The sequence below is a fragment of the Vidua chalybeata genome, chromosome 3 (genome assembly GCF_026979565.1).
Source record: "Vidua chalybeata isolate OUT-0048 chromosome 3, bVidCha1 merged haplotype, whole genome shotgun sequence".
Lineage (NCBI taxonomy): Eukaryota > Metazoa > Chordata > Aves > Passeriformes > Viduidae > Vidua > Vidua chalybeata.
In genome coordinates this window covers 42,106,677-42,133,310 of record NC_071532.1, presented here as the reverse complement: position 1 = coordinate 42,133,310, position 26,634 = coordinate 42,106,677, and the positions used below count along the sequence as shown (strand labels likewise).

The 26,634-nt window shown below is 37.3% G+C and overlaps 1 protein-coding gene across 3 annotated transcripts in view; it reads left to right on the top strand.

Moving 5' to 3' along the window:
- The first annotated feature begins 2,444 nt into the window (after window positions 1-2,444).
- Window positions 2,445-26,634, top strand: part of TTC13 (tetratricopeptide repeat domain 13) — a 39,734-nt gene continuing 15,544 nt past the window's right edge. For all 3 annotated transcript variants that reach the window (XR_008429731.1, XM_053937089.1, XM_053937088.1), the window contains exons 1-15: window positions 2,445-2,979; window positions 6,695-6,789; window positions 9,556-9,631; window positions 12,417-12,487; window positions 14,733-14,798; window positions 16,290-16,382; window positions 17,439-17,555; window positions 18,374-18,484; window positions 20,794-20,876; window positions 21,978-22,119; window positions 23,480-23,654; window positions 24,097-24,253; window positions 24,523-24,653; window positions 24,985-25,117; window positions 25,601-25,693. Coding sequence is in view for 2 of the 3 variants with exons in the window: in XM_053937089.1 (XP_053793064.1) it covers window positions 2,526-2,979; window positions 6,695-6,789; window positions 9,556-9,631; window positions 12,417-12,487; window positions 14,733-14,798; window positions 16,290-16,382; window positions 17,439-17,555; window positions 18,374-18,484; window positions 20,794-20,876; window positions 21,978-22,119; window positions 23,480-23,654; window positions 24,097-24,253; window positions 24,523-24,653; window positions 24,985-25,117; window positions 25,601-25,693 (1,997 nt within the window). In the remaining variant the exon portion in view is untranslated. The remainder of the gene's footprint in view (window positions 2,980-6,694; window positions 6,790-9,555; window positions 9,632-12,416; window positions 12,488-14,732; window positions 14,799-16,289; window positions 16,383-17,438; window positions 17,556-18,373; window positions 18,485-20,793; window positions 20,877-21,977; window positions 22,120-23,479; window positions 23,655-24,096; window positions 24,254-24,522; window positions 24,654-24,984; window positions 25,118-25,600; window positions 25,694-26,634) is intronic.

Here is a 26,634-nt window from a genome sequence, read left to right as displayed (position 1 = left end):
TTCCAGGTACTACTTGAAAATGGGAATGAAACATAAGTGCTTTTTAACAAAAAGAATATCTAGATGATGCCCATTGGCCTCACTTTGAGTATCAATATACAATCTTTCTATGAATTTTTCACTTCTTCTCTCTTAATGCTACAGGGAGTACTCAATGCTCTCACTCCACGAAGACAGCTGAAAAATGTTCTCAGGCTGAGTGATCACACTTTCTAATCTCACCTCAGACCTTCAATTTTTCTTAAATACCTTCAGCTTTTCTTAAGTTTTTAGAGGCCTACACTCTAAGTTTTATACATAACTGATATAAATGATGTTTTGCACTGATAAGTGAGGTCTTCATATATTAAGTGAAGACTTCTAAGCTATCATTATTTTCATGTTTGATCATCAAGAAGATTCATAACATTGACACACTCATATCACTACTCATGAAAGTCTATGAAGGGTATCAAAGGACATTCAGTACTTGACTATTTTTCATTGTCAGCAGCATGATGATTAACGACTTTCCAGGTCTCTGGCCAGAGCACAGCTTTGTCTGCATGGAATAGAATGCCTGTAAAGGGTTGGTACAGTGACAAAAGTATCCTTGCAAATTAAAAAGTAAACCAAGCATTGCTCTATTGGAAACCATGGGGCCTTGGTAGCTGGAGACATGAGTAGGGCTTTCGTGCCATACAGAGATAAACCCAAAGTCACATCAGTCCAACTGAAAGAATCTTTTGATCTTGACAATCTTTCAACATTCTCATCTCCACTTTATGTGCCGTGAGCTAACATGTCTCCAGCTCTCAGCACTGCCTGGGAAATTGAGGGAAAGTTTTGTGACAATACGACATGTGCCACATAAGAGCAACTAGAACTGAAACTGAACCATGATGACTCACAACATAGCAAGAGGAAACAGACTGGTACGAGTCAGTGAAAAATGGTACAGATGTGGGGCTGCATGGAGAAAGGTGGACAGAATTCCAAATTGCTAGGAATGTGTGATTCTTTGCTCTTCCTTTTACTCAGTTCTTTACTCTTTTTATATGAGTTTAGCATTTGTGATGCATACAGCAACTGGGACTTAAGTCTTTTGATTCTACGTGGCATGCCACAAGTCCAACAGACCAGGATCTTTAGTCCTCAAATGGTTAAATGCCAAGGGGAATGAGTGCCATCTATTGGCTCCCAGGTTGCCTTAAATCTGTTTATTAGCACCAGATTAATAAGCAAGAGGAAGCTGTAGACTTCAATGAGGTCTCCCCTCAGCCTCCCCTTCTCCTGGCTGGATATGCCAAGTTACCTCAGCTGCTCCTCATACGGCTTCCTCTCTACATTCTTCATCAGCTCTGTAGTCCTCCTTTAGATGCTCTCCAATAGCTTTACATCTTTCTTACTCTGCTTTGCCCAGAACTGCCCCCAGCAGTCAAGGTGAAGCTGCCCCAGTGCAGAGCAGAGCAGGACAATCCCCTCCCTTTCCTGGCTGGTGATGCTATGCCTGATGCTCCGCAGGACAGGGTTGGCCCTCCTGGCTACCAGGGCACTGCTGGCTCATGTTCAACTTTCATGTTCAACTTTTGACCAGGACCCACATCCCTCTAAATAATCATCATTCATACCCTGACATTTAGGTCCAGTGGCACGAGAGCTGTTTCAAACATGGAGCCACGCTCAGATCTGCCCTTCAGCAGGAGCCAGGCCGAGCACACACAGCAGCAGATGCACTGCAGTGCCCTGCACAGAAGCAAGAAGCATGCAGGCCACTTAGGACAGCTCCACCACACAGATGCACTCAAGGAACAGGAGGAAATGACAATGGGAAGCAGAGCAGACAGAAAACCTGCAGAATCACAGAATGGATTAGGTTGGAAGGGACCACAGAGGGTCATCCGGTCCAAGCTCCCTGCTCAAGCAGAGCCATCCTAGAGCACACGACACAGGGTTGTGTCCAGATGGTTCTTGAACATCTCCAGTGAGGGAAACTCCACAACCTCTCTGGACAATCTGTTCCAGTGCTTGGTCACCTGCCCATTGAAGAAGTTCTTTCTCATATTCAGGTGGAACTTCCTGTGCATCAGTTTCTGCCCGTTGCCTCTCGTCCTATTGCTTGGCATCACTGAGAAGAGCCTGGCTCCATCCTCATGACACCCTCCCTATTTATATATATCGATGAGTCTCCCTCTCAGTCGTCTCTTCTCGAGGCTAAACAGGCCCAACTCTCTCAGCCTTTCCTCATAAAATACCTGGATTCGGGAAAGCGGCCACAACGCGCGGGAATGGCCGGAGCCCGGCAGCAGGGGGCGCTCCAAGGGGCTCAGGCGCCCGCGTGCCACGGGGCCCACCACCACGTGCCGCGCGCCGCCGCCGCCTGCTGACGTCAGAGCTTCCCACGTGCATTCCTGGCCTCTCCCACCCACTGCTCGCCGCCCCGACTTACGCATATGGAGATACGGAGCACCCCGCGCTGGTAGTCCCGGTAAAGCTCCGTCGCTTCCCCGTTGCACTCGATGCAGCGGTAGGCGCCAAGCGCCGCCATGGCGCGCGGGAGCACGCCCAGCCCTATCAGCGCTTCCACACCGCCTCCTCGTTTCCGCGTTCGGGAGAGCAGCCGAGCCAGACCGCGCCGTGGTGCATCCCGGGAGTTGTGGTTTTCCTGCTGCTGCCATACGCCCGACTGCGCCGGTAGGGAACTCCGTGGCCCAGGGGGCAGTGCGACGGCGGCCCCGTGGGAGGGGCGGCGGGGGCATCCCATGTTCCCGGCCGAGGAAGAGCACATGCGCGCCGTGAAGATGGCACCTGCCGGCGCGTTGGCATGCCGTCCGTGGGTGCGCCGTCCGTGGGTGCCGCTGGCCGTGCTGGCCCTGCTGGCCCGCGCCGCGCTCGCCCTCACCGAGCGCTACCAGGCGCTGTCCCTGTTCCAGCAGGAGCGGCACCGGCAGCGCCACGGCCCGGCGGGGGAGTGGGCGGAGCAGTACTCAGCCGAGTGCGGTGAGTCACGGGCGTGGCTGCGGTGACCATCCGCACCCCGGGGCGGTGGTGCCGAGGTCGCGGGGGCGGCGGTGCTGGTGGTGGGCTCGGGGCGGTGCGGGGTGCCGGCGGCCCCTCGGCCGTGGGCACCGCTGCCGCTCGGCTGACTCCTAGCGAGGCTGCTGGCGGATGAGCTGCAGCGCCGAGCACGCCGTGCCGGTGTGTGCCGCGGAGCCACAGAGGCTGTGGCAGCGAGCCGAGGAAAAACTCACCCCTGGGACGGGCGAACCTTAGGTACCACACGGGAGGATCCCTGCTGCCCTACTCACCTCCCGAGCCCAGCAGCTGGACTCTGTCTGCTTCTTAATTCCTGCGCTCAGTAGTATGGGGATATGCCAGCACTCCGTGCTTATATTGTAGTGTTTCTCAGTACAAGGAGCTGCTGGAGAGGGTCCAGGGGTCTGGAACTTCTCTCACGAAGAGAGACTGTGGGAGCTGGGCCTGTTTAGTCTAAAGAAAAGAAGACTGAGAGGGAATCTCATTAGGGTACATAAATATCTCAAAGGCAGGTGTCAAGAGTATGGTGCCAGACTTTATTGATGCCCAGAGACACATGAGGAGCAATGGCCACAAACTCAAATATGACAAATTCCACTTCAACTTGAGGAAGAACCACTTTGTATGAAGGTATCAGAGCACTTAGAACAGGCTGCCCAGGGAGCTTGTGGAATTTCCCTATCTGGAGACATTCAAAACCCACCTGGATGTGTTCTTGTGTCACCTGCTCAAGGTGACTCTGCAGGAAGGTTGGACTGGATGATCTTCATAGGTCTCTTCCAACCATATCAGTTCCATGTTTCAGTGAGTGAGATGCAGCTTGATTTAATTTCAGCCACAGTTACATGTATTTTACTGGTGAACTGGATGCTTCTCTTTATGAGAGCCAAGTTTGGGTAGCAGATTTTCTGCTATTTTTCAGGTTAATTGGTGTCTTGTAATACAGGCATAGTTAAAACTATTTTTATCTGCTTGGATATCTTTTGCGTCTGGATCATGTGGCTTAACGTGTTATGATTGTTGATCTTGAGCATGGTGTGAGTGGGCCATACAAAAATGCCAGTCTGAATCACAGTGTACATATAATACAGATGAAGAGAAAGGTCTATCAATTGCTTGGAATGTGATACTAAATTATGTATAAGAGAATAACCAGTGATGTGTCATGACATCTTAACTGTCAGCGTGGTTTTGTGATTTTTTTTTTTTCTGCCCTTTATTTCATAAAGCCTGTGCTCGTATTGACAATTCCCGTGGTCCCTAACAACTAATATAAAACTAGTATAATCCACTTAAATAATAGACATTGTGGAAATAACTTCTTATGAATTTTCTGCACCTCGGTTTTTACTTTCTGCCCTCCCTCGTGTATGTACTTTTGTCTTCACATTATAAAGTTCTTTGGTTGGTTTTTATCACCTTTTTGTGTGTGTATGACTACAGTGGCTGAGAACCATAGTACATAAACATGAAATCAGATTGTGAAAGTTATCTCAGGTAACTGTTGCTACAAGCTATTCAAGCTTAAGCATAAAACAAGGAGACTTTCACCCAGTGTTGAGATAAAAATCTGTATACCCTACAAGTTAATAAATGGCAAAGCACTTGATTACATCTGTTACTAGACCAGATATAAATGATTGACTCAAGGTACTCCTTCAGAGATGGAATTGGAAGATTAGATTTTGATTTAATGGTGGATGTTTTAAAGAAACCAGTGTAACTAGGATTGATACAAATAATTCTGCTTGAATCATCAGGTATCTCAGGTACCTTGCATTCACTGGTGGTAAGATAGGCCTGACTTACAGAACAACATACTTAACTTCAAATAGCTGTATACCAATTCACTCCTTGCTGTTTAAGTGTTAGGACTAAACGAATTTGCAATTGAAAAAATCCCTTTAGCTCTCGGTCTTTGTTTTAGCACAACTTGCACAGAAGCTGAGATTTTTTTTGGTCTCAAATAGTTTTCCCTGTAGGCTACTACAAGGTCCAAAGTACTTTATCTGGTTCGTGTTTCTGAAAATGAAGAAAACTTCATTTTCATGAAGTTGTTAGTGTAGTTCAGTTTTGATTGTGTCTGACTTGAAGACAAAGGCAGATCCATTTCTCCATATGAGTAAAGCAGTATTTTTGCCCCAAGAACTGCAAGATTTGAGGAGGCTTTTCTCTGCTGTAGCTTGTATCAAGCTTGTGGCTTGGCTGTCTTATTCCCTACCACCTTACAAGAAATTCTTTCACTAAATCATTGCTGTTGTGATGAAAATTATTCCAGAGGTAGGCCATGTCTGCACCTCTTTGTTTTGATGTCTGAAGTGAAAGTTTCTTGTTGAGTCTGCAGCCAAAACTCTTAAGTTACTGAATCACATGCACCAACAGGAAGAAGTAATGTGTTCATAACGCTGGCATAGCACAGGAGTGTTTGACCAATGTGAAGAACAAAGGGCAGTGATGAAACCTCATGCTGGCAGCACTCTTTTTGGAAACTGAGTGGTTTGCTGCTGTTCTCACAGGACTGACTTTAAACTTTGAACTTCTGCTTTTTACCACCCTTGCTTTTGTTGTAAAACTTCTCCCACTGGTTATCATTTATGGCTCAACGTAGATCCAGGTTCCTATTTATAGGGAATGATTTTAGATGCTGCTTTGACTTCTCTTTAGAAGAAGACTGTTTCTTTTTGTTTTTTTTAGCTCTGTGCTTGAGAGATAGGGAATTAATTTACTGCAATCCTTAAGAAGTCAAAATATAAGAGCACACCCTGCCCCCCAGCCTTTCAAACTTAGCAGCAAGTTTAGATTTACAAAATCAAGTGAGATGATAAAATTTGGTATTTGTGACATAGTTTCAAGGAGATAATGCTGTATATTTGCTTTTTCTTGTTTATTCTTGAAACATTTAAAGATTATAGAAGCTTTAGTTCCAAAGATTCGAAAGTTAACAATTCTGTTGGAATAGCAATTGAAAGCATCATATAGGGAAAGTAGTGGTTTTGTAGTCTATCAATCTGAGAGGGTGTTGTTCATTATTATCATTACTTCTTTATTTGTTTGGTATCTTAACCTTTTTCTCTGCTATGCCAACAAGCTGTTTGACTATTAGGAGAAATGAATCAGTCTTACGCTTTTTGAAATGGCATTCTTAGTAGATTACCTTTGTATATCTTCGGTCAATTACAGTTCATTATTCTGGCTGCTTTTTACAGTCTTTATACATCTGCAGCTTTTCTGCAGCTTTTCCCCTACCTCTTTATGGTCCATTCCATTTATTTCCCTCTCTGGGATTGGAATGAAAATTTTATATGTTACTTTTTGGGTGAGAGAATGGAATCATAATGCTGAAAGAGGACATGCCTACCCCAAGCTCTTGTTATTTGCTTCCAGCTTCTTCCTTTTTCACCTCTGCCCCATTTTTTTAGCACCTCTTTTTATTAATCTATTTCTAACCATAAGCATAAGTAGGGATAAAACTAATTATATAAAGCTTTTATGTCAGCTGTTGCTTCCCTGGCTGTGCGGGTGTAGTGCTATGGGCAGAAAGCGCTTCATGAAAGTTCTGCCCTATGGGATGCCCAGTGGGGAAAGTGTTCAGCCAAACATGAAGAAATGTGAGGCGTGGTAATAGAGCATATATGTAACTCTATGAGTTCCTGAAAGTATTTTCTCTCTCTTCTCCCAGATTCATCATTTTTGCACTTCCATGAATCGGATTGTGACATAGGAGGATCATCATCTTGTGAATCTATACTTTCCTTGAATACAGAAAAAATTCTGGTATGTTATCAAGAATATAATGTACAAAATAATTTTACTAGATTGTTGAAGTTACAGATCACTACAGCTGCATAACCAGTTAGAATGAAGTTCAGGGAAATAAATGCAAATAGATCTATTAATCAATAGGCATAGCTGCTCAAAAGGCTTAAATAAGAATAAACTCAAGTTGCTTATAAAAGTATTACTTTGTAGTAATCTGTCATGAGTCAACTAATTGAATCAGATGTCACTGAGAGCTAACTTTCACCTCAATTAATCAACCAATTAATTTTTTGTTTTGGGAGTGCAGGAGCTATGCCTGAAAAAGGGGGAGATGCAGTAGTTTCTACCCAGATTGACTTCCTGGGGTTTACTACAAAACATGTGTAAAAGTAAGAGTAATGACTTCTAGTCTCTACAGAAGTAACATTGTGCAAAGATGAGAGAGACTTCAGACCGTGTTTCACCAAATGTGATACTGACCTGGCATGTGAAGAATATTCTAACAAAAGAAGAGTATTTTTTGGTAGAGAGACCTCAAGAGGATTAAAGAAGATTATTTTGGAATTTGGGTTTTCTTGCAACACTACTCTTAGCCTCTTAGAACAAGGATTTGATGTTACATCTTCAGTCCAGTAGAGTACAGGTTTTGAAAATCTTCAAATGATTTCCATGTGAATAAACAAAGTAGCTTTGGCAAATTTTTAGAAATTATTGGCAATGAGGGAATGTGTAAGCAATATTATGACTGGAAGCAAGTTCTCCAAAGGTGGCACTTGGAATTAAAACTACTGTACTGCAAATCCACTAAGCCAATTATTTAACTTGAATATTCTCCTTAGACTTCATCATATATTATTGAGAAGATCTTTCTAGTCTAGTCCAACAGTACCAGCAATTCTTTCTAACACAGTGAAATGTATATTTGTTGTTAAGAAATTTCCCTGTTAAAAAAACCCGAACTGGTTGTGTTAAAGAGAGCAAGAATTCAACCTGTTAGGATATGGTGCTATGATGAAAAGTCTCCTGTTTCTTGAAGACAGAGTGACTGACATTTTTTTGTGTGTAGAGTTGCAGGATGTTTAACCTGTGCTTGAATTCAGAGTTTGTTGAGAAAGTGTGAGAAAGTGAGAAACCACTTTTTCTGCCACCCCAATGGTTCTGTTACTCTGTAATGACAAAATAGATGAGCTAGTGGTACTTCTCTTGCTGTCACATGCAGCTCAGTAATCCATAGGAAATTATCCTAATGTATTGTGAGATTCTTCTGCTTGGTGCTTATTTTCCAATATCAGTGTGGAATCTTGCTATATCTTATCTTTGTCTGCAGACAAAGATGTGTAGATACGTTTTTTGTAAATCCACCAAGGAAGAGGTTGTCCTTCAGTAAAAAAGTTGTGCTGTTTTTCCTAATATTAAAATGATTATAGAAGAATAATGTTTTGCAGAGTTAAGTGTTAAAGGTCATTACATGAAGGCCATTGGTGGTATAAAAATGTTGTGTTTGTAAATGCATATGGATTGCAATGTAGATTTAGTTTTCTTACTGTTATATCTGTTGAACCCTGCTCATTTTTGTGCTGTTTTATTAATGTTTTTTTCTCTATAAGGGAAATAACTGCCACACTCTGTTACTGTAGCAGATATAGGTGGAGTAACACTTTTCACTGTTACCGTATAATGCAGAGCTCATACATTAACTTTTTATTGCAGTAAAAAATAAAAAGTTTGTAAAATCTGTTTGCTAATTATTCATGCTTTCCAAAATACTCAAGTTCCTAGAGCAGACCAAATGTTCTTCTCATCATTAGACACACAGGGCAATAATTGTGCAATTGGAATTTGACCATTTAACTTTTGCACTTTGTAGATAAACTAAATGTCTGTGTTGTGGACATGATTAATGTGACTACTTTTGATTGGACAGGTAAAACAACCTTAAAGGAGCGCAGTAGTGGAAATAAGCTGTTTAGTTGAATTGAAAGAAGATAACTGAATGGAGAGAGATGTTATTTTTCCCCCTTCTTGTTTCCTAAAACAGTTCAAAAGACCTTTTGATTTAAATGAACATTTTGTATTTTTCTAACATAAACTACTCTGGTAGGCTTACAGCTGTCTATGGAAAGTACTTGTGAAAGTAAACAGAGGTGAATATTTCTACATTTCTGAGGGGCTTGTCTTTGACAGTATTGGTTTCTATAGATGCCTTATTTGGGGAACAGACATCCTAGATAAAGCTACAATTTGAACAAAGTGCAGAAATGATAGAATGTCATTGTTGAAAGGACAGACTCTTTAGTATGGCATTTGGTGAAGTTTAACTTTTTTATATTGATGGAGTGATGCTCTTCTCAGTGTTTATTTTCAGTGTTTTACTCTTCCCTTTGGAGGAGACAAAGGAGTAATTATAGGGTGAACAGCATAAACTTTTTTATGAAGTAAGGTGTCTTAAAAAGACCTGAAAACTTCACCTTAAGCAAATGCAATACAGAAACATCAGTCCTTCGTAAAATCCTGACAGTGTTTTTTCTGAGGTTTAGTTATCCTTATGTTAGAGCAGAAAACAGCAGCATCTAACTGAAGAGAAGCTTTTCTCCCTGTGGAAGACTAGGAATGAACTTGGTTTCAGTTACCTTAGTTTTCACATTAGTAATCACATTAGTTTTAACTCACATTAGTTTTAACTTTGTGTTTTAAGGCATGCTCTTAAGGATTTAGGACATGGATTTTCTGTTAAATTCTATGTTGCTGTTTGCTGAACACTTAAAAATGTATGTTTTACAGAGTCAAGCGAAGTTGCTTGCTGAGCAAAAACGATTTCCATTTGCTACTGATAATGACAACACAAATGAAGAATTGGGTAAGATATTTTATATAAGGTTTGTACAGGTGAATGATGTGCTAATTATTAGCACTAAATGTTTTGAAAATTGATGAAGTGATGCATTAATTTCAAATTGATCTTAATAAGTCTGGAAATACAGCAAGTTTTCTCTGTTTGTATAAAGCAAATACTTATCTCGGTTGCTAAAAACCTTTCCTACTTTCTTCACTAGAACTCTTCACCATGTCTGCTTAAGCAGATGTTCAAAAAGAATTCTAATAAAGTCCTTTTTAATATGCTTGGCTACTTCCTGTTTCCATTTTTCTGTGATTATTGATGACTAAAACTGTTCAAATATCTCGAAAATGTTACCAATGCAATATGCTTTCTATGAAGCATAGATCTTGCATCTGTTTCCTGTCTCCACACTCCTCCCATCAAAACTTATATGCAGCAGGAAAACTTTCTGAATTATGACCTAGGCTGCTACTTGAAGTTTTTCAAAGCACACTCAGCACAAAAAAATGGGGGCATTTCAAATAAATGAACAGGAAATACTTTAATCAAGGGACTCAAAAATGGAGTCGCACTGCTTCTTCAAACAGAGGTGTTCCGAGGCAGCAAAGAGATTGTTGAGGGTGTGTGTCAAGGAAGGCAGCAGACCATCTTTTGTATAAGAGTAAAGGGAGATTTTATTCCCCTCTAATGAACTTAAAATAATTAAAAAGTTTTTTTTGGACATAGCTTCTACCTTCACAAATTTATCCAGGAAGATTTGGGGGCTTAATATTTTTTCATATTCCTAGACTACCTAGATATGTTCATAGGATCCTGCAAATACCAAACTTCTATTCAGATGAAAATATCTGATACTTCTAGTATCTATTCTGTAGACTTGGAATGCTATGCTAGAAGGTCTCTTTCCTTGTGTTTGACATGTAGGCTGGCACCTATCTACCCACTTTAGTCCAAGGATGTTGTGGTGTGAGGAGCCTGGTTTGGTCCTTCTTGTTTGTGCATGTTGTTTTTAACCGTTCTGAGGAGAAGTTCTGAGAACACAGAATGTATGGGGCCTTCTGAAGGAATGTTGGGACTGAAATACTTTGGGTAATGGGCCATTGTTAACCATTAGATTTTTTCATAATGAAGTACTTGTAGTTTTGTAAGTATTGTAATATTAAAGATTAAAAAAATCAAAGATACCGTGTAAAAAGAAGCTGGTACTGTATCAGCTGCTAGCTGTCAGCTACTAGCTAGAGTTTTACAGACAGTTCACAGTTCAGTTTGGCTTTTTGCCAGGTGTCTTGTAGAAATTACAGTTGTTATCAGCAAGACAACTGAGTGACAATGTAAGTCTTGGTTATCTTGCATCCTCCACATTTTTTCTGAACACTGGAATGGTTGAGTTAACTTTATGTTCCATCTTTTCTGTGTTCTGGGATTGGAACCCTAAAGATGATACTAATAACTGTATAGTCTTGAAGAAGAATGAAATGAGGAATATTCAAGAGCTCTTCATACTGTCCTTCCCCTGCCTTTTTTGGTAATTTGGTAATTATTATTACCTTTTTTGGTAATACTATGTATTTGTGCCAAGTGAAGCTTTTTATGTATTGAGGAGAAAGCTTATATTGCACACAAATATTTCCTTCTTCATAATAGAAGTGCTCTGAATATGAGACAAGCTCTGGATTAAATACACTTCTTATTTCTCTTTTATTTAACTGTTTTCCTTTTTTAATGAACTGTGCTTAGCAGCACTGCCAAAACAATGTGGCTCTGTGTGCCTGAAACACAAGTGTCTGTATCCTATTAATAATACCTTTGCTTGAAATGACTTACTTGTCTCTTCTCATGTTTGAATGAATAATTAAGCTAAGAGGTGTCTCCTCCATTGCTAAATTCATTGTAAGTGGGGAAAGGTGAAATCTGCTCGTAGTTCCACTGTCAGCTGTTTGAACAAACTGCCTGGGGGAAGTTCTCTCTAACTTTCATAGCTGTGGTCTTCAAGGTACTGTGTTTTGTTGGCAGTGTAGACAGAGCTTAGTTCAGAGTTAAGAATTGCGGGAGATTAAGACATGCAAAATGAGACAATCTTGAGATATTCAGCTGTCAGAACTGAACTTCAGTCATGCAAGCAAAACTAGAGTTTTGTAATGTGGAAATTACAGGAACATATTTCTAATGGTCTGTTTCTTTTTCAAACACTTGGCTTCTGCTTAAAAATGGGGGGATGCACAAAAACTTAAAAGTTTTTCATAATTATAACATAAGTAAAGACTCAGTTGTTGTTCAGTTTCAGTTTTATAAATAATGAAATCAGTTTAGTTGAGGTATTTTTAGGTAATTCAAATGAAGGAAAACCTTATTGTGAACTAATAAAGTTTAGCAATATGTGCACAAACAAGTGGAAGTTCCTTAATCAAATTGTCAAAAAAAGTTAGTGATAGCAAGGTGGCACTTCTAATTGAGAAAGCATCCAGGACTATTTTATTGGGATTATAGTACCTTTTCAGATCCTGAGTATTTGAGAAGCAAACATGGACCCTTTCCTGAACAACTTGTAAAAAGGAGAGAAAAACCCCACAAGCAGATCACAAAAGCCCAAAACATCTCTGAAGAGCACAGTATGAATTGAGTAATTAATGGATGCTAGGTAATGGCTGAGGGAATGTCATTTTGGTGGCCGTTCAGGAATCCTCTGATTATTTTAATCTTCACTGCGATGTAGGAACTTAAACATTTTATAATTTGATAGTATTTAATACTTTTTAAAAAGTTGGATTTTTTTGTTTTATTTATATTTTTAATGTTTTGTTAGCAATTGCTTACGTGTTAATTGGCAACGGCTTGTATGATGAAGCTCTACGACATTTTTCAACAATGCTGCAGGTAAGTTTTCTGCTTGGACCCCAGGAAATAACTTAATGAAAATATCCCTTGCCACATATGGCTTTTAATAAAACAAATACTAAAGTAAGGATTTTTAAATGAGAGTAATTATTCTACTATTTGTTCGTTTTCTTTTCCATCCAAACATAAGCGTACTGTTAGAACTGGGTGATCAGTATCTTGGTTATTTGGTGAGTATTTTTCTCATCTGTAGGCATCTGTTGGCACTTTGTCCAAAAAAGCACGTGTGTTCAGAGCCCTGACCTCTGCAGAGCTGAAGTTTTTTAGATTGTCTGCTTGTTGTATAGGATGAGATATTTTAAAGTAGACTTTTTTGGGTGACAGCATGTTGCCAGTAATGTGAGAAAAAAAGCCCTGACAGAGATAATTTATTGCTAGTGGCAAGTAACACATTACTTTCACAATGATAAATGATTTTGTATGCTGGCTTTATCCTTTTTCAACTGTAAGAATTTGATTAGTTTAATATATAAATAAAACATAACTAATACTTATATTATGGATGTTCTTCCTGACCAAAATACAGAATTCAGAATCTTCTGCAGCTAAGTAGGAGGTAGTCACATTTAAAACAAAATCAGCCCAAACAATTTATAAACTTTGATTAAAGATGATTTAAAAATACTGCATTTTTATTGCTAAAAACCTGGAACATCCAGAAGCATGGATGTACTTTTTCATTTAAACTGTTTTAAGTACACAAATGCAAGCTGAAAGCAATACTGCAAATAATAGCATGTATTTTTTTTTTAAGTGTCATACAGCTTGTTCTTAAATTGAGTGGAAGTGTGGAAATTTAATGGAATTATTCCAGGGAATTTATCTGAGGACAAGAACGTTTGGAGTTTTTGTTTGCTTTTATTTTTATTTGGTTGATATAGTTTTTAGTGATATCTGTCTTTGATTTGTGTTAATGTGAGGATTTTTTTTTTACCCTAATGAGAATTTCCAAAACCACTGGATTTACGTATTGTTTCCTGTCTTTATTCAGAAGGAAACTTAATATCGGTGAAGATAAGCAAGATACATAAACACTTCTCCCAGTATCTTTCTACACTTGGTGTGATAGAATACTTCTAAAGTGCCCACACCTCAGTGAAAAGTATGCTTTAATATCATGCTTATAGTATGCCTGAAAGGCTGTAATCATGATTGTTCACTCAGTTTTCCACAAGGCAATTTTAAATACATAAAAAGTGAGCATTAAAGCATTTAACTGAATAAAACAGCTTTGCTTAGGCATTATGTTAAATGTAGGAAGTTACCTACTGTTGATGTAAGCCAAGCATAAACTTGGAATCAGCTGAGTCTGGCAAGCTGCCAGCACTGATGTGTCACAGATTGTGTTGTTTTGTCCACAGCAGAGTTTGTTTCTTGGGAAACAGTTTGTTTCTTGGCAGATGTCCCAGTTAAAAAAGACCAGGCCTGTGCTACAAACTTTTGTGGGACATCTGTGTTCCTTGCAGGTGTGAACTGGTTTTCAGGGAAACTTGACTGTATAGGCATTGTTGTGTTGACAAAACAGTTTTGCTGTGTAGTTCTTGAAATTTGTATGGGAAACTGTGGTTGGAGTAAATGACATCAAACAACAAGTAGATTGCAACAAGAAGTAGGGTGCATCCTCCCTAAGTGCCCAAGTAGGAAAGTCACAAAATTAAATCTAACTCAAGGAAAGTTGGCTTGAATTTTACAGAACTATTTTGGTAGAATACCTCTGGTTTTAATTGCTGTCTGAATATAAATTCCATCAGGATGTCTCAATATCTTGCTCCCAAATTTTAAATCTCAAATTTATGTTGCATACAAAATAAGCTTTGAGTGGCCAAATTATGTGTTTCTTATCAGTTCAGTGACATTAGACAGAAGAAATAACATAATTACCAGTAAGGTTGCAGCTAATGGATTGGGTAACAGAGTATTCTAATAAATACTGTGTATTCTAATCTATTCTAATGTATACTCGGTAATAGCTTCTGGTAGGTGGTCACTGGCATGACAACTCCTCTCTGTTTGGCTTTTTTACCAGACAAATACTCCAGAACAATTCCATTAAATTGAATTGGAAGTTGTGAGCATATGAAAGTATGGACTGTAATACAATAAATTTCTTTGCCTGGCAGCTGTGATTGTTCATTGCTTAGTAGTTTAGATCAGCTAAAATTAAATACATATGGAAAAAACCAAAAAGCCCACACCACAAATTAATATTTTATTTGTTTAACAGGAAGAACCAGAGCTGGTTAGTGCAATTTATGGACGAGGGATAGCATACGGAAAAAAAGGACTACATGTGAGTAGATAATTTTTTAAATTAATACCGAACTGAATTATTCGAGTTTGAACTATAAGAAAGCCTGTAACAGGAATAACTAGACTAGTTAGAATGTGTTAAGTACACCCCAAAGTCTTTGTGCTGTTCTACTTCCATGAGGAGTCTGTCCCTTGGCTGGTGCACTGTATTACATAGAGGGGTCTAGCAGATCATACTGCCCAAGCCATGGATACGTTACCTTGTGAGACTGTGGAAGTAAAGCTGCACGACATGAGTGTGCCAAAGGAGAAGGTTAGGCACTGTTGTGAGTGATAGATAGTAAGGCTGTGAGCCACAGCTTCTTGAAAGAGTTGCCTATTAAAATAAGAAGCAGTGTCTTGCCTCTGAGAGACAGGTTTATGAAGTCCCACTGAATTCATCTCTGTATCTCATCTGTATTTCATTTGGAAATGAAAAAGTCTTTTGCAGCCTGGGAACATTGTCAGCTCTTCCAAGACAGTGGATTTTGCATTGGTTTTTGATTGCTTATGCCTCTTGATAGGTATACCACTTTTAATTTTTAAAAAAAACCCAAAGTTAAACTACTTGCTTGCAATACTTACTGCTCAAATAACTTCTTGAGCAGAGAGAAATTTATGAGTAGACTGTGGTCCTTCTAGGACTTTGTGGCCAGTTGAATCATAGTTGAATGGTTGCTAGAGTTCTAGAAGAATGAATAATTGAATAACTTCTTGAAAATTTTCTTTGTACAGAGAGTTTAATTATCAAGGGGTGCTGACAAGAGCTTGGAGTCCCTCATATCTGCTTGTTTTTAACATCAGCGTGAGTTTGTTTTCTCAGTTTAGCTAGGTGTTGATACAGCTTCACTTCGTAAAAGTTTTTGAGTGACACCTTCAAGACACAAAGATGATATTAAGCACAAAATTGCTTTGAGACAAAAGAAAAAGATCAATGAAATCTAATACAGAATGTGCTATATAATTACTTCAATTTTTTTTTCTAATGTAACTACTTCCATCCTATTAATTAACTACTTCATTGAGGACAGTTTAAAATTTTAGATAGGCAGGATGCTGTTGGTGTCACCCCATTTATCAGTACTACTTGGGTGAAGTTGTAGACAGTGCTGATGACAACATTGGTGGGTGTGAGTGTGCCTGTGTGTAGGAGTTCATGTGGGAGCTTCAAACAGCTTTGCTGCCAAGTAAGGTACCTCTGGAGCTATATATCTAATATTTATTCACAGAGTTATATTAATAAATTATTAGAGGTACAACACAAAGATGATGTGTACAAACAAAGTTTAGTTTCAGTTTGTGGCAGACCGATGTTTCTTCCCACCTATTTGCAGAATAATGCGTCTTGATATTTTTAGCAAAGGTGTGAAGAGCTTTTAGTATAAACTGTTACACTTTTAGACACTTAGCCAATCTAGTTGTCCTTCATCTTGAGAGTATATTAGTCTAAGTATGCACAGTTGTTCACCTTGTTTATTTTTCTCCTTTTCAGGATATGAAAAATGCTGAACTTGCCCTGTTTGAGCTCAGTAGGGTGATTAGTCTAGAACCAGATCATCCTGAAGTATTTGAACAGCGAGCAGAAGTGAGCAATTTTTGTGTCTTCTCAGACTTTTGGAAAAGCTGCAATTATACAGTGTTTCCAGTTATATCTTAACAGATTCAATGGCTAAAGCTTGGTGTTCTATTCTCCTTTCTTTTAAAACATACGCATTTTCTCTCAAACAGTGTAATTTGTGGAATATTTAGTTTTAAAATAAGACATAGACCATATAGAGTTACTCCAGCCAATGGAATGACATATATTATGTGTAAATGTTCAGTTTTTGACATACTATATAACAAGATCATTTGTGTTTAAGGGTTTTTTTATAAAATTAATCAAAATACCACTTGAACCTTACTGTTTGCACCTTCTGTTGCCTTAGTAAATCTACTGTGAATACTAGTTGTTAAAATACCAAATTAAAAAAAAATGAAATATTTTGGGTTTATATTTGTGCTTGTAATTGAAAAATCATTCAAACCCACATATATTTTTTATTTTGAAAATCAAGTTTTGTTTTGCTAACTAAATTACAGAAAATGGGTGTTAAGAAGCAGCTTTGTAGACAAATCAAAAGTATAAATATTTAAGTCAGCATGCTGTATAATGATAGCTGCCATAATATTCAGAGTTTTAATGTTTTTTGTGATCTCTTAGTACATTTGTGAACCTTGATCTAAAAATGTGAAAGGCATTTGAATAATTGGAAATGGACCATTTTCCACTGGGGGAATGTTCTTTTCAAATAAGGCTTAGGAGAATACTTTAATGACATTTTCATTTGAATATGTTGAAATGGCTTGAAATTGAGTATTTTGCTTTGACCAACTTGTTTTTAGTTTGGAATACAGGGTTTCTGTGAATGTGGTGATGTTCATGTACACTGATAGTTTTGAGGAAATTCTTTCAGATTTACTCTTTCATAGGGGTTTAAAAGCCATAATTACTAAAATTTATAGTGGAACTTTCCAGCCTATTCTAGCAAATACAATTACTCCGTTAAAGCTGAACATGGAAAAGAATAATGTTCATACTTATAAAACAAGTCTCTTCAGTCTGTCTGCTCTAAACTGTGTTTTGGTTTTGTACTCTTAGATATTGTCCCCACTAGGACGAATCAGTGAAGCATTATCCGATCTCACCAAAGCTATTCAGCTACAACCATCAGCAAGACTCTACAGGCACAGAGGTACCCTTTACTTCATATCTGAGGTTAGTGGATTTTGGGGATTCTCTTTGGCTTTGGTTGTTTGGGATGTTGTTCATTATTTTGTTGACTTCTGTGCTATTTGTACTTTTGTTCTAGAACTTCTTTCATATTTAGTTAAAAAAACCCAAACCAATATAATAACAAAAGCCCTAATTCTCCTGTAGCTGGCTTTCTGACAGTTCAGAGATATTCTCTAAGTATTTCATTTGCAAATCTGTTTAATGACGAGAATCAGTGGACAAGTATCTTGCATGCACACCTCAGATTCTTTTGTGTTTGAGGAGTAGGATGTGGATGAAGACTTTGACTTGATTTATAACCTGCAGCTGCATTTAATTAGTATTGCTAAACACCAGTCTAAAATACTGGAAAATACTTATGGCCAAGGCAGTAAGTCTTCTATATACTTAAAACACTTCTCACAATAAAAAAAACCCTACAAAAATGCCAACATCCAATTTTGCTGTGTGATCTGTGTGTTCTTAAAGCTTTAATGTAGAACAAGTAGCTTTATCTTCAAAGACTGTGTGAATACTAGATAGCTGATTTCCTACTTGATTCTTCTGATTTCACTGTTTGCTTTCAGCTATTTTTCCATTTACTTTAACATGTTTTATACAACAATTCCTGTACAAGTTGGAAATGCATTGTGCATTCTTTTATCTTCTGATTGGTAGTTGATAATCATTGCTGCTTAGCCCTGAGACTGACCTCATATATTAAACAAAACTCTGAAGTTTATTTTTATGGAAATAAAAGTGCGTATTCCTCTTTATTTGTTTGGTGTTTTCTGTATAATCTGAAATCTTCTTTATCATAGGATTATGCAACAGCCCATGAAGATTTTCAGCGCTCACTGGAACTGAATAAAAATCAGCCTATAGCTATACTTTATAAAGGCTTAACCTTCTTTCACAGAGGACTTTTGAAGGTAAAGCTATATTAAACAATAGTTCATGTAGAACAATACCCTTTATTTGAAGTTATTTCCATAAAATAGTAGAAATATCATTGGTGTTGATGTATGTATTTTCTCTCACATAAGGATGATGTTTAAGGTAAAAGAGTGCAAGCAAAATAAAAAGATTTCATTATATGATATGTAAATACTGCAGGTCTTGTTGAATCTTATTAGGTCAGCGATAACAGACATGTTTAAGAAGTACTTTGAAGGATATTTGTATTTAGCACATCTGCTAGTATTTATATGATTACGTTCAAAGATTTCAAAATGGAATGGAGGTTTCCTAGGTTTTGGCAAGGGGAGAGAGATGAAGAGGAAAATAATTTTAAACTCTTCCTTGAATGAGCTAGGGAATAATCAAGGAAAGAGCCTTGCATTTATGCAAGCTTATTTCATTTATATGTTGTTTCTGGAAGGCTGATTTCTAACTCGGGGGAACATACTTGCTCCTTCAGTTTCTAAAATCAGCAGGGAATTAAATTCATCCCATGTATTTTTTAAGTTTTCACCATTTTTTGATTCAAAACTTCTCTCTGTTTTAGGTGTAGTAATATTTCCCCTGTTTCTTGTTTGTAAAGTATTTAGAGGTACTGCTGCTATTTTCCACGATGGAGAGTAATTATATAAGTTTTCTGAAATCCCCAGTTTGAAAAATTAAGATGCAGTGGTGTGATTCCTGGATTCCAGCAGTGGAAGCTGTCTTTTTTTTTAACCTCTGATAATAAATTGGGGTTCATTAAGGGTTGTATGCAGAATCTGGAGGGAACCCAGGACTCCTGAGGTTTAGCCCACTGTCTTTCACCGGCAAGCACTGGTTTTTTTTATCTCTTTTTTTTTTTTTCTTTTTTTTGCAGTCCACTTCCTCACTTTTTAAATATCCAAGCAGGTATTTTTTTACCCCAGTCTCACTGTATGCTGTGAGAACATCAGACTGTAATCGAACTTTTATTGTCTGTATCTTCTTGCAGTAAGAAGAGATACTTGCAAATAACAGTCCAGATTTCTGAATTTTGTTGTAGGCAACAGAGACCCCAAAAAGTGATGGTGAAAATACAGCTGACAAAAATAAATGCTGTCCCAGTTAGCAGAATAGAAGCAACTTCTTCTTCTTTCTGATACATTTTCAACACATTTCTGTACTACCACCTTCTTCCCCCCAGTTTCTTTTCTCAAAGGAAGCATCTTCCCTCTCTGATATTCACGTTCAGAGAGATGGTCACTGAGTGGTTTTTCATCCCCAGTTACACCTTAGCTTCTGGTCAGATTCAGGCTGCCTTTTAAAGGAAAGCTATACACGCCATCTGTTATAAGGCTTGCTGAAAATTGAAGATTTAGGTTGAGGGTAGATGTGTTCATTTTTGAGTGAAAAGAGATTTGTTTGAATCGCTGCTTTTGGGAATAATAATCTTGGTTTTAAAACTTAACTATAGGATATGAGCCTACCCATAGTTGTAGGTGGTTGTCCTACATTTTTGTTCAGTGGGTATTTTTGTGCACATTGTAGTGCTCAGAATATATTTGATAGTTTTTCTAAATAAGAATTTCTAAGTTGACTAAAGATACCAGTAATTTTTTCTGTACAGCATCTAATTTATTGCACTGAAGACTTCAAAATACTTTTTGGGCATTCCTTAGTAATAGAAAGTAGTTGATTATTCCATCCTTAATTCTAAGTCTCAGTATTGAACATTCCAGTTTGTGTAGCCACTCTAATTTGAAAAGCTGAGTTCTTAATCAGGTTCTTTGAAGAGGAATATTTCTTTAACCACATGCTTATTTTGTTAGCTTTTGTTTTTATTACACTGTATTCCTTACAACAGCAATAGCAGTAATAGTGACAGTACACGCTATTGTGTGGGGATGATCAATTACTCTAATCCCTAAAGACTCCAAAACTGAAAAGGTGTATTATGAATGAAGAAGGAAGACTGTAAGGACAGACTGCTTTGCCTTTGGGACCAGATTGTGCTTTGAAAGCAAACTCTGAAGGGATTTAATCTCTGGATTCTATTAAAATACTAAAAGAATTGCTCATTCCCACTGCATATTAGACAAAAGAATTCCAGATAAATCTGTCAGAACTGGAAAGAATGTTTTGGTATTTCATTTATTATGTAATAATTTTTACTCCATAAATTTTGTAATAAATTCATGCCTTGTTTGTTCCTTCCAAAGCTTTTGACATACAACCGTAAATTCCATAGCTAGTAACTACTGAGGATGCTGAAATTTGATGAATGTAGTAAACAAATTTTTCTGTTGCTCCCTTTCTGTAGGAAGCCATTGAATCCTTCAAAGAAGCTCTGAAGCAGAAGGCAGACTTCATAGATGCATATAAAAGTCTGGGACAAGCCTACAGGTACTCATATTCAGAAGCAGTTTTAGTCTTTTTTTCATCTGGTTGTGTTCTTTAAAATGCACTCTAAGTTTTACACCTTTGTTACAAAGTTGAGCAGAACCAAACGTGGTATTTGTTAGCTCCAGTAGCTGATATGGCTATGTCAGGATATGTTCAATATAAATAATTTCTATGTTTACTTTGTATTTTTAATTTAGTCTCTGGTAGCTCACAGTCTCACAGACTCAATGGTTAGTTAAATGACAGTTTTCAGTAAGATGTGTTTTAGGTGTGCTAAATGATTTTTAAATGATAGAAAGTGTTAATACAACATGAGCTGTAGCTGATTAAATCATGCTTCAAATGTAGTGGCTTTGGTGTTCAAGCATTTATTTGAAACTAAAGAGCTGTGGTTAATCACTGTTCTGCTAAAAATTATTTTTGGCAAATGTATTTAAAACTAGTAAACCTTGTTTATTTTTCTTGATTGCTCTTTTTTGAATTATTGAATTAAAAAACTATGATAAACTAGATTGTATACTATTTCTGTTTTAATTTTCTCATGACAGTTTCTCTGTGACTGTTTTTACTGTCTGCTTATATGTACAGCTGTCCTGCACATGGAGTAATTCCAGTCCATAAATTTTTAGTTAGTTTCAGTTTTCAAACACCATATGCTTTCTTCTTACTCAGCTTTTAAGCAGTTGGTAAATTTTTAAGAATATGTTTGTACTTAAAAGTTAAAAAGACCTCTCAAAGATAATTTTTTTCCAAGAATGCTTTGTGTGGAAGTTTTATTTACTTTAATTTCTGAAGAAATACCTTAGGTATGTGTTTTTACAGTTTTAATGTCTGCTGAGGATTGTGAAGATCTGTGATCTTGTGGGGTTGTATTTCAGAATACATATTTCTGGGAGTAACAAACTCTGTGCAGCTGTTCTGTTATTACCACAGAAGAATAGTTGCAAAATTACTGCTTTTGCTCTAGAAATGTTCCTTTAGTATTGTGTTTCTCTTCAATGATATCTTCTTTGGACACCTTAAAATCACCTTTAACAAGTAATTTTTTTTTTCACTATTGCCTTCTATATTTTTCACTTTCCACATTCTGGAATCACCTAGAGAGCTTGGCAACTTCAATGCTGCAACAGAGAGCTTCCAGAAGGCTTTACTGCTGAATCAAAATCATGTTCAGACATTACAGCTCAAAGGAATGATGCTTTATCATCATGGAAGCTTAGATGAAGCACTAAAGAATTTTAAGGTAAGCAGGCCCTAATTAAACACAAAATTTAAATGTTTTAACATGGTCTTGTATTCAACAAGTGCAATAAAATGGACGTATTTCACAGTTTTTCATTCTGAGTGTGTGTGCATTTGAACTAGAAGTATTCTTTTTTGAAGTCTGTCTTAAAAGATAAAACTTAACAGTTTGTAATTTTAAAGTGTAATCTTGCTAAAACTAAGGTGACTTCTTTAACTGTTTTATGTGTTTGTAAAGCCAAGCTCTGGCTGAAGTGTTTTATTTTTCTTTTAAAACTGGTAATTGTGTTCTTGCTAATACTTGGACTTCAAAGTTTTTTCATATTGGATGGAAGGTAAAATGTACTAGTCTGTAATTTTCAGCTGAAAATAAGTTACAATGTTTATCTAATTTTTCTAGAGTATTTTCTTTTGAAAAATTCAGCATATGTTATGATTCATCGTGCTTGCAAAAATTTTTATGTTGTCAAAATCTTGCCTATCTCTGCTGGTATTAAATAATTGCCTTATTTTGGAGACAGACCAAAAAAAAAGGCAGATCTTATTTGTATGCCCATATTCTTAACAGGGAATGAAATAAGATGCCTTTCCAAATGAGTCTGTGCTTATCCCAAGGAGAATACTTTATGTGCATTATTACATATTCACTTTCTATAACCCAGTTTGTAGATACTGATGTAATTGAAAAGGTACTTCAACTTCTGAGATGGAGATGCTCTTCTAAAGACATGTAATTGCTGGCAGAATTGGAGCATTCATTTCTGAATCATAAACAGGAATTTGCTGTGTGTTTAACCTACAGTAAATAGCTGAATAACATAGGAGTGTACTAATGCATTAAGCAATGAAGAGATGAATACAGAAAAGATATATATCTATATAATTAACCCCAAATGATTTGTAATATTGTCAGGAGTATATTTTGCCTAATTTCACCCAGCTAACATTGAGCTAATATTTTTACAGCAAAGTATGCAAAGGCATTAGCAAGGTTTGTGTTTTCAGGTTTTTTCCCTTTTGATAAAACTGAAAATATTTTTTGTACATTTGCTAGCAGTTTAAGTGTTCAGCAGCATTTGAAAGCAAATGATGATGGAAGTGGATCTTAATAATCAATAAATATTTATTGATTATTAATATTAGTTATTAATATTAATAATTAATATAATAGATACGATAGTTAATAATTAATCAATTAATAATTAGTTGTTAATATAATTATTAAGAATCAATAAATCTTTATTGATTAATACATCTTTATTGATTATTACATTATTCTGGCCAGACAGGATGGATTATTTGAAGATATTCTTTCTGTCTCTTGATTGAGACAAAGGTGCTTTGTTCCTTTAATCTCCTAGAGATGTCTACAGCTAGAACCATACAATGAAGTGTGCCAGTACATGAAGGGTCTCAGCCATGTTGCAATGGGACAGTTTTATGAAGGCATAAAAGCTCAGACCAAAGTTATGTTAAATGATCCTTTACCAGGACAGAAGGCCAGTCCGGAATATCTGAAAGTGAAATATCTCCGAGGTAAGTTGGAATTGTTGGGGTTTTTTTGTTTGTTTGTTTTTGTTTGTTTGTTTTTTTAAGATATTCTTAAATGCTTCATGGACTCTAAAAGTGCAAGCTTGCTTGTCGTTATGGTCGTTCTAGAGAAAACTGTAGATTCTCATGAGCACTGTTGACTGTGTATGTTAAGAAAAAAGTACACTGACTTATTGTTCATACAGTTAAAAGCTAGGGCCAAAACTGGAATATACATTTCTACATAAATGTAGACTGTTGGTGATACTTAGTTGAAAGATTTTTTTCTATCTTGGAAATTGGCTAATATAAAAATTATATTATCTAAAAATAATGACTTAAGTCGTGTTATTTAACTGACAAGCATATAACCTGGGTACTGTTTTTGTGTAATGGCATAAGTAAACTGATTATGCAAACAGTATTTAATTTTATTTCTTTCCTCCAGAGTATTCTAGATATTTGCATGCACATTTGGATACCCCTCTTACAGAGTATAATACAGATACAGATCTTCCTGGAAATTTCAAGGATCACTGGGCCAAAAATCTTCCTTTTCTTATAGAAAATTATGAAGAACAGCCAGGGTTACAGCCACATATAAAGTGAGATTTTTTGATTTTTTTAAGCCTATTTTAAATGGGGGTGTCTGCCACTGAATTCAGTCAGACTGAATTCATTTGAGGTATTGGGTGTAACTGCAACATACTATGTATGTTCAGTGGACTGGAGGAGGAATGAGTGTTGTCTACCCTGTGTTTAAGTGTTTCTCACACAAATGGTATTGATTTGTAAAACACAGATTTGTTTGCCAAATGCTTTCAGGATTTTTATGGCCAAGCTATGTCTGATGCATGTTTTTCTCCTCTGTAAGAGATGTGTTATTTCAGAATTTTGAAAACTATAAGCCTGATGTGCAAGAACTCATATGCGTAGCTGATCATCTGGGTTCCATGATGCAGTATGAGACACCTGGATTTCTTCCAAATAAAAGGATACATAGAGGTATACTGAAAATGTTCTGTAAATTTGAGAGGGGATGAGGGAGTCAATGTGATAATTGAATGCTGTATCTTTTCTATCTGCAAATTAGTTTTATGCTCTGTTTCTTTCAAATCAGATAGAAAGTTTAAAATAATCATTATGTCAGCATTTTCTTGACCTAGCTGGGCACTGGAAATCAGGATCTCCCAGACTTTTCAATGTTGTCCATTCTTTTCCTGTAAATACATTTCTTTCTCACTTCAGTTTTTCTGTCTGTGCAGCACTGAGTATTTGGCTTTAATTGGTTTTCTGTTTCTGTTGTTGGTACCTCTATCCTCATGCCTCACCTCAGCAATGGGATTGGCCACTCTAGAAGTAATGCAAGCTGTGCAGCGGACTTGGGCAAACTCCAAAGTTCGGATGAATGGGAAGACCAGACTGATGCAGTGGAGAGATATGTTTGATGTTGCTGTGAAGTGGCGAAGGTAATGGTCGCAGAGGACAGAGAGCAAGCCTGGACTGGTTGTTGTTAATGATGAGTGCTCCAGCTGATCAGAGGGTTGCAGTCATGGAGAAGAAAATGAACACTTGCTGCCATTCTGTAACTAGAAAAGTTCTGATAAAAGAAAAGGATGGTGTAGGTACAAGGAGTGCACTTCTGAAAATACTCAATTTTTCTTCTTCTATAGAGTAGAGAAAAAATCAGAGTAGGGTTTTCCAGTTGAAGCAAAGCTGTGAGAGACCATTGCAGCTAAGGCAAATAAAAACTAACAGTTTCAACTCCAGAAACATCAAATGTTTGTGTTGTATGGTTTTTATAAGAAAAAACCCTGTGTTTCAGGAAAAGTTCTTTTCCATAATCTGAATTCTAGTTTTTGCCTAAAATTGTTCTGTCTGTGAATAAAGCTCTATAGAAATATTACATGGATTGAAATGTGTGCCAATGTTGATGTCCTTTGTCTTTGTAGGATAGCTGACCCTGACCAGCCTGTGCTTTGGTTGGACCAAATGCCTGCCCGGAGCCTTAGCAGAGGTTTCAATAATCACATTAACTTAATCAGGTATGAAAGTTTTACCAAATACCATTCCCACACACAGTAAGGGGTTGTACCAGAAATTAACAGCTCTTTGTGAAACAGCGTTTTACAGCATTCAATGTATATGTGCTTATTGTTTGACTTTAATATTTGTTTTATGATTTCTGATGGAACATTTGGGATTTGTGCACAATTTTCTCTTATGAGATTTCCTCTTTTTCCTGAATTTCAATTGTACAACTGAGTTATAGCAGTATCTAACAAGGATCCAGAATATGTATGTTTTTACATGCTGTTTTTATTTCCTAAGTAACCTTAAATGTAAAAATTTTATTAAGTTCATCATAGTTGTAGTTTTTGTGAATGCTGCCTCTCAAAGGCATGGCATCAGTATTGAAACAATGCTTTTCTATTAGCTTTAATACTGATTTACAGTGAAGAGGAAAAACAGTTCTCATAGTTGTTTTCAAGGCAGGCCAAAGTAAAGCAAAAATGACAAAATAAGGAACCTGTGAAAGGTAACAGTTGCATTTCCAAATAAAGGTAAAATTTAAAAGATACAACCACTGTTGTACGTTCCATCTTCTCCCATGCTGCAAAATTCTGTATTTGTAGTCATGACAGTGCTACCTCCCTTGAAGTAGCACAAGTGTGATAGACTCGATGTGGCAACATCACTGTCAATCACAGGAGCAGAGTGTGTTTGTGTAAGAAAATATGTAGCCAGGTTTCATCTTAATTCACCCCCTCCTAGGAAATACTGAATCTTTGATCTGTCATTCTACTTTTATGTATGTCTATCTCTTTGTTCTTTGAGAAGCTGTACTGTAAAAGGAGAATGAGGGTAACAAAGCCTTCTCAAGAATTATTTCAGGCAGAGAAACAGTGATGTTCTGAATAGCAGAAGCTAATGAGGATTTGTCCTCACTTTTCCTTCCAGTCTGTGGAATGGACCCTAGCAGCCT